Source organism: Ursus arctos, unplaced genomic scaffold (assembly GCF_023065955.2).
Source record: "Ursus arctos isolate Adak ecotype North America unplaced genomic scaffold, UrsArc2.0 scaffold_14, whole genome shotgun sequence".
Lineage (NCBI taxonomy): Eukaryota > Metazoa > Chordata > Mammalia > Carnivora > Ursidae > Ursus > Ursus arctos.
Window position 1 is genome coordinate 22968685 of NW_026622808.1, and position 8478 is coordinate 22977162.

General features: G+C 40.6%; 1 protein-coding gene across 1 annotated transcript; it reads left to right on the top strand.

Moving 5' to 3' along the window:
- The first annotated feature begins 6811 nt into the window (after positions 1 to 6811).
- Positions 6812 to 7840, top strand: LOC113249380 (olfactory receptor-like protein OLF4). Its single transcript, XM_026490897.3, has one exon. The coding sequence runs from the start codon at positions 6812 to 6814 to the stop codon at positions 7838 to 7840; it is 1029 nt and encodes a 342-aa protein (XP_026346682.3).
- The last annotated feature ends 638 nt before the right edge of the window (positions 7841 to 8478 follow it).

The window sequence follows — 8478 nt, forward strand, 5'->3', positions numbered from 1 at the left end:
GCAATGAGTGGGGCGCCTGGATGGCACAGCAGTTAAGCGTCTGCCTTCGGCTCAGGGCGTGATCCCGGCGTTATGGGATCGAGCCCCACATCAGGTTCTTCCACTATGAGCCTGCTTCTTCCTCTCCCACTCCCCCTGCTTGTGTTCCCTCTCTCGCTGGCTGTCTCTATCTTTGTCGAATAAATAAATAAAAATCTTTAAAAAAAATAAATTGCAATGAGTGACCTTAATTTTGACCATGAGTTCCTTTCCTATGTCACTGCCTCGAAGGCCTCAGAATCAAACCACATGCACATTTATGTCATGAGGAAATCACTGTACAGTTTGATGGGGCAGAATAAAACCACATCGATTTAAAATTTCCTTTCTAACTATTGTGGGCTTTCAATATAAATTTCCCTTATCCAAGGGAAGCTGATGAATAAATTGAGAGGCTTAAACTCTGTTACCTCAATTCATTTTACTGACTATGTCTATATGAGATTCCTCCTGTTGCTGTAAACTATCCCTAACACTAGTTACTTAAAAAAAAACACACACACATGTGCTCTTACACTTCTGGAGGCAGAAGCTTGGAAGGAGTCTCATCGGGCTAATAGCAAGATGTCTGCCGGGTTGAGTTCCATCTAGAGGCTCAAGGGAGACTCTGTTTTCTTTCCAATTCTGGTCTCTCTGGCTGGCCGCCTGCATTCCTGGGCTCCTGGCTCTTCCTCCACCTTCAGAGCCAGCAGGGCAGCATTTTCAATGTCTCTCTGACACCAACTCTTCTGTCTCCCTTGTCAACATTTGGAGGACTGTTGTGATTACCTTCATTCCACCTGGACAATTATAGCTAATCTTTTTATCCTTTTGTCTTTTTTTGAATTTATTTTTCATTTTTTCTTTAAAATTTTTTGAAAATTAAACTATCATTAACACAGCGCTGTATTAGTTTCAGGGGTACAATGTAATGATGCAACAATTCTATACACTTCTTAATGCTTACTAAGATAAGTATACTCTTATTTAAAGTTTTTATTTAAATTCCATTTAGTTAACATACAGCACAATAGTAGTTTCAGGTGTACAATTTGGTGATTCAACACCTCCATACATCACCCTGTGTTCATCAGGGCAAGTGTGCTCCTCAATTTCAATGACCTCTTTGACTCACCTCTTAACCATTTTTTATTTTTATTTTTATTTTATTTTTAAGTGGGCTCCATGCCCAGTGGAGAGTCCAACATGGACCTTGAACCCAGGACCCTGAGATCAAGACCTGAGCTGAGATCAAGAGTCAGAGGCTGGACCAACTGAGCCGCCCAAGTGCCCCTTAACCATTTTTAAGTGCACAGCTCAGAGGGATTAAATACATTCCCATTGTTGTGCAGTTGGCACCACCATCCATCTCCAGAACTCTTCATCTGGTGAACCTGAAGCTCTACACCTAAATATATATTTTTAAATTACCAAAATATTTTATAAATTTAAAAGAAACAACAGGTCTTAATTTATCTTAAAGCACTGAACTCTTAACTGATTTGGCAAAAGTGTCATGGAAGCCAAGGACTGTAGTCCTCCTGGTTTTATGGCAAAGGAGTAGAGTTCTTCAACCTGTTGAAAGGGGGAATAGCAATTTTCTGGATATCAGTGCTGTGTCCCACCATGAGTCAATATTTGGGGGAAGCAAGGAGCCTAGTAAAGAAAAACTCTTCACTCTTAGATTTAGAGAAATCTTTAATTCAGGGTTGGGATAAGGAGCTAGGAGGTTAGGTCTGTGGGAGGCAGGTGAGTTCAGGGAAGAGTAATAACTGGATTCACCTGACTTATAATCTGGTCTCTTGGGACCAGGAAACTGCAGGAAAAAAAAGTCCTATCTGTGCAGACCAATGTCCCACTGGGATGATGTGCTAAAAGGTAGGAGAAACAGGAGGAGAATATTCCCAAGGAGCAGATAGGGAGCTGTAAATATCTCTTCTGCTGTTGTCCCTCAGCAGGTGCAACCTTGGGCTGAGTGGGACACGGGTATTTCTTCTGGAGTCCTAGGTCTGGTTGGGAGACTCCTGCTGTATTGTTTGAGAACAGAGCTTCAGTGTCCATCATCAATCATCGAGGGAGGAATTCAGACACCCTCAGAGAGACCCCCATGCAGGTGAGTCCAAAAACCCAGCAGGTACTGCAGGAAAGGGTGAGAGAGAATAGAAGGGTGAGAACATTTACCTGGTACCACCTGAGAGGCAATCCAGCCTAGCCCAGCACCTAGTTATCACTGTGGTTGTTGGCTTGCTTGATTAACTAATGAATACATTTACTTATGATCCTAGAAAGAAAAGTGAACATTGAAAGCAGCCATGCAGGGGAGATTGTTGAGGATTAACTACTGCTGATGGAAGAGCGGTGATGGGTGGCAGCAAGTGGTCCCAATAAGAGTAGAACACTAGTCCGAGAATTTTTGTAATTAAGAGAAATAGAGATATAGGGTATTCACTACAAGGGTTAAGCAGTCAAGTGAGGGCATTCTTTTTATTCTTGTAAGCCAGGGGGAATTTGAGTATGTTCCCAAATTGATGAGAAAGATCCAGACCAAGGGATCATGAGACGTACATTTCATGGTGTCCTTTTTCTTGCTGGGCATTCCAATGAATTTTTTTTAAAAAAATTGATATGTGAAAGGGGTATATAAAAAAAGCAATTATATCCTTAGTGGCAAGAATGAGTATATCTGTGGGTTTCTTAGATGTTTGCCTTCTCTATGGCAGATTGTGTCAGTTCTGTGCTTTTGTGTGGTGGGTTTGGTGTGTTTATATTCCTGCTGTTGATTGCATTTTTTCGAACATAGGAATTGGAGATTTTCCATCAACTTTACTATTTGACCTTCAGTTCCTTTATGTCTGTGTAGATGTATTTGAGGGTAGTAGGAAAGTTAATAGATTTTGTGTGCTCAAACCTATCATTTGGTCATATTTTCCTCCCTCCTCTTGCTTGTGTAAGTGTAGAAAGTTCTTCTGCAACATTTGAAGTAATACATTGCCTTTTATAAATATTTCCAACCTGTGTTCACTTTTCTGGTATTCCTTATTGTACCATTTGGCCTTTTGTGATTAGATCTATTTCTCAAAGTCATGGCACCTGCAGCCCTCATGTGGAAGGGATGCTTCTTTATTGTTTGACTAACATTCACCTTTTCTTCCTAAACAAATATGCAGTAGTATGTCTCTACATGAGATGAAAGCTTCACTTTAGATAATGCTTCCTATCCACTTTTTCGTTATATTCTTTTATTTATAATTTTTATGTTTTTTAAACATAATTGGTACACTCAGTGGGGGGCTCAAACTCACAAGCCCAAGAACAGGAGCTGTACTCTCTACTGAGGCAGCCAATTGCCCCTGTTTCCAAGTCTTTAGCACTTTAATCTTGAATTAGTGACCCATGTTGACGTCATTACAGTAATACTGTTTTATGCCTGTCTAGAAAGCTAATTTTAGATTGTTATTGTGTTTCAGCTGTTGAGATAGGTCCATGCCTAACCTATTCTCACTCCTCCTGCTATCCTTTGTTCCATAAGCTCTTAGTTTCTTTTAAAACTTACATTTCTAGGGGTGCCCGGTGGCTTAGTTGGTTAAGCCTGTGACCTCTTATTTCAGCTCAGGCCATGATGTCAGGGTCATGAGATGGAGTCCTGAGTCAGGCTCTGGGCTGATTGTGGAGCCTGCTTGAGATTGTTTCTCTGCTTCTCCCTCTGTCACTCTTCCACCCAGCTTCTGTGCTCTCTCTCTCAAAAAATTTTATGTTCCTATATTATGCACAAATATTTGTACACTTAAAAAAAGTGTATGTATTTATTATGTATTTATTTGAGAGAGAGAGACACACAGAACGTGTGAGAGAGCACAAGCAGAGTGGAGGGGTAGAGGGAGAGGGAGAACCAGGGAGCCAGACAGGGTGCTGGATACCAGCACCCCAGATCCTGACCTGAGCCTGAGACAGATGCTTAACTGGCTGAGCTACCCGTGTGGTCCTATTCATACGCTTTTATACATATTCGTGAGTAGAATCTTATGCACATTTTAAATTGTCTTTAGGCTCCAGTGCAGTCTTTTTTTTTTAGCTTGTCCCCCTGGATAGTACCTTACAGACTTGCCTCATCAACTAGTATAATGCTAATTCATTACTTCAGTGATTGCAGAATATTTCAGGGTGTGGCTGGGTCATTGACACTTTTGAGCATTTTTCATATTCTTTCTCATTAAGTTGCTATTTTCTCAATCACACAAAAATATTTTGAGATTGAGTTAAAATGCTGGTTCTCCACTGGGGGCAGTCAGTGGAGAACCTTTGTCCCCCAGGGGACACTTAGCAATGATCTCAGGCAATTTAGGCTGTCAGACGGGGAGGTGTCACTAGAGGCCAGAGATGCTCTAAACATCCTACGTTGCCCAGAACAAACCCCAGCACAGAGAATGATCTGGGCCCAAATGTCAATAGTGCTGAGATGAGAAACCCTGAGGTAAATAAAGCATATTTATATTTCTAAAACTTACATCTGTTTTCAGATTATTTCCCCCAAATGTGATAGCACCTCACATTTCTGCAATGAAAATTAAATAACACCACTTCACTACCTGTTTAAGAGTTCCATTCCCAATCAATGTGATAGCATTTTAAGCTTTTTCCTGGGCTGATGGGTGTGGAAGGGATGTCTTGCTGTTTTCATAAACAATTTGTGAGGTTGAGTAAATACATATATTTGGTCACCATTTTAAAAATTTTTTTATTTTGTTATGTTAGTCACTATACAGCACTTCATTAGTTTTTGATGTAGTGTTCCATGATTCATTATTTGCTTATAACACCCAGCGCTCATTGCAGCACGTGCCCTCCTTAATACCCATCACTGGGCTAGCCCATCACCCCACTCCCCACCCCTCTGGCACCCTCAGTTTGTTCCCCGGAGTCCATAGTCTCTCATGCTTTCTCTTCCCCTCTGATTCCCCCCCCTTCACTCTTCCCTTCCTTCTCCTAATGTTCTCCCTGCTATTTCTTATGCTCCATAAATGAGTGAAACCATATGATAATTGTCTATCTCCGCTTCACTTATTTCACTTAGTGTAATCTCCTCCAGTTTCATCCATGTTGACGCAAATGTGGGGTATTCACCCTTCCTGATGGCTGAGTAATACTCCATGGTGTATATGGACTACATCTTCTTTATCCATTTGTCTGTTGAAGGACATCTTGGCTCCTTCCACAGATTGGCTATTGTGGACATGGGTGCTATGAGCATTGGGGTGCATATGGCCCTTTTCTTTACTACATCTGTATCTTTGGGGTAAATACCCAGTAGTGCAATTACTGGGTCATAGGGTAGCTCTCTTTTTAACTTTTTGAGGAACTTCCACACTGTTTTCCAAAGTGGCTGTACCAACTTGCATTCCCACCAACAGTGCAAGAGGGATCCCCTTTCTCCACAACCTCTCTAACATATGATTATATGTGTATAGATATAGATATAGATATAGATATAGATATAGATATATACACCAATCTTCTTTATCCATTCATCTATCAATGGACACTTGAACTTCTTCCATATCTTGACTATTGTACATAATACTGCAAAATGTGGGATGCATATATATTTTTGAATTAGTGTTTTTATCTTCTTTGGGTAAATACCCAGTATCGGGATTACTTGATCATGTGGTATTTCTATGTTTAGTATTTTGAGAAATCTCCATTCTGTTTCCACAGTAGCTGAACCAGATTGCATTCCCACCAACAGTTCATGAGGGTTCCCTCTTGACCACCCCTGCACTAACACTTGTTATTTCTTGTCATTTTAAACTAGCCATTCCGACTGGAGTGAGGTGATAGTCTTACTCTTTTGGATGTCACACAAATGGAATTATTTTATTCCCTTTTCAGATTGTTCACTGTTTGTATGTAGAAATGCAATGATTTTTTAAAATGATTTTTTATTATATTATGTTAGTCATCATACAGTACATCCCCGGTTTCCCATGTAAGGCTCGATGATTCATTAGTTGTGTATAATACCCAGTGCACCATGCAATACGTGCCCTCCTTACTACCCATCACTGGTCTATCCCATTCCCCCACCCCCCTCCCCTCTGAGGCCCTCAGTTTGTTTCTCATAGTCCATAGTCTCTCATGTTTCATTCCCCCTTCTGATTACCCCCCTTTCTTTATCTCTTTCTTCCCCTACCGATCATCCTAGTTCTTATGTTCCACAGATGAGAGAAATCATATGATAATTGTCTTTCTCTGCTTGACTTATTTCACTTAGCATTAATACAATGATTTTTTTGAGGTTTGGCTTTGTATCCAGTTACTTGGCTGAATTAATTTATTAGACCTTTGAGTGTTTCTGTGACATTTTTAGGATTTTCTACACATGAGATCACACCATCTTCATACAGAAGTTTATTTCTTCCTTTCTAGTAGGGATGCCTTTTCTTTTCTTTTTTCTCTTCTCTTCTCTTCTCTTCTCTTCTCTTCTCTTCTCTTCTCTTCTCTTCTTCTCCTCTTCTTTGTTTAATTGCTCTGGCTAGAACTTCCAGGGTTATGCTGAGGAGACATTAGGAAAGTGGGCATCCTTGCCTTGTTCCTGACCATAAAGGAAAAATATTGACTGTATCCCCTTTGAGGATCATGCTTGCTGTGGGTTTTTCATAAATGGCTTTATCTTGAGATAAATATCTTGTCTATTCCTAGTTCTCAGTGCTTTTTTATCATGTACCATACACAGATATAAACATTAATTTCTTGAGTGCAGAATATAAAGGATAATATATCTGTCAGGTTAGTAATGCATGATTGTGTCATGCTGTTTTTCTCTTATTTTGGTAGTCACATCGACTCCATGGAACTAAAGAATGATACACGAATTTCAGAATTTCTTCTTCTGGGATTTTCTGAGGAACCAGAATTGGAACCCTTCCTCTTTGGGCTTTTCCTCTCCATGTACCTGATCACTGTGTGTGGAAACCTGCTCATTATCCTGGCCGTCAGCTCTGACTCCCACCTCCACACCCCCATGTACTTCGTCCTTTCCAATCTGTCCTTTGTAGACATCTGTTTCACCTCCACCACCGTGCCCAAGATGCTGGTGAATATACAAACACAGAGAAAAGTCATAACTTATGACAGCTGCGTCACACAGACGTACTTTTTCATACTTTTTGCAAGTTTGGACAACTTTCTCCTGACTGTGATGGCCTATGACCGCTTTGTAGCCATCTGTCACCCCCTGCACTACACGGTCATCATGAACCCCTGGCTCTGTGGACTGCTGGTTCTGATGTCCTGGATCATGAGTGTCCTGCATTCTTTGTTACAAAGCTTAATGGTGTTGTGGCTGTCCTTCTGCACAGAGGTGGAAATCCCCCACTTTTTCTGTGAACTCAATCAGATGATCCAACTTGCCTGTTCTGACACCATTCTTAATAACATGGTGATATATTTTTCAGCTATGCTGCTGGCTGGTGCTCCCCTGGCTGGGGTCCTTTACTCTTACTCTAAGATAGTTTCCTCCATATGTGGGATCTCATCATCTCAGGGCAAGCATAAAGCATTTTCCACCTGTGCATCCCACCTCTCAGTTGTCTCCTTATTTTATTCTACAAGCCTAGGAGTTTACCTTAGCTCTGCTGCTCCCCAGAGCTCCCACACAAGTGTAGTGGCCTCGGTGATGTACACGGTGGTCACCCCCATGCTGAACCCCTTCATCTACAGCTTGAGGAACAGAGACATAAAGGGGGCTCTAAGTGAATTTTTCAGAGGAGCCACAAAGGGCCACTTTTCCACAGGTACCTGTGCTTGCAGGCTTAATGCCTAATAGCCAGAAATTGATATTCTTTAATCAGATCATGAAAGAACAACTTAATCCCTCTTGTATATCCTGGAGTTTCAATATTTCTAAAGTTCAACTGCTTTATTGAATTTAAATAAGTCCATTTGTTGAACTTTCTGCTCCTGATAGCCAACAATTTTCCTTTTGTTTTCTTAATTTCCAAAGTTAGTCCCAACCTTGAATCAGATACCATTTGGAGATTCCCATTTGCCTCATATAGCGATGAATGGTCCTAGTTTCATAAAATAAATGACATTGGCAACTGAGGCCATTTTTATAATTTTATTGTGGAGGAAATTCTGAGATCACAGTTTTTCACTCTGTGTCTGTCATTCCTTTCTACGATAATTCCTTAAATGTTCTTAACTGTAATATATACTTTAATTGACTAGTTTGTTTTGTAGGTAGTCAGGGGGTTTAAGATCCTCATTAGGATCTTGTTTCCTTACCAGCACAGCAGCCACAGTATCTCTGGAACAGAATAGTAAGGCAAAAATTCCTTAGGGAAAACTCCCTCCAAGAGCAATGTATAAAAAGACAAATTTGCATAAACCAGTTGACTTAATATGGGCTTGGTATCAGAGAAGACCTGAAGTATGATGAAGTAAAATTTTGTATCACAC

What these genes read in the sequence shown, in the direction of transcription:
- LOC113249380 (XM_026490897.3), top strand. Translation starts at nt 6,812, where the DNA reads ATGCATGATTGTGTCATGCTGTTTTTCTCTTATTTTGGTAGTCACATC.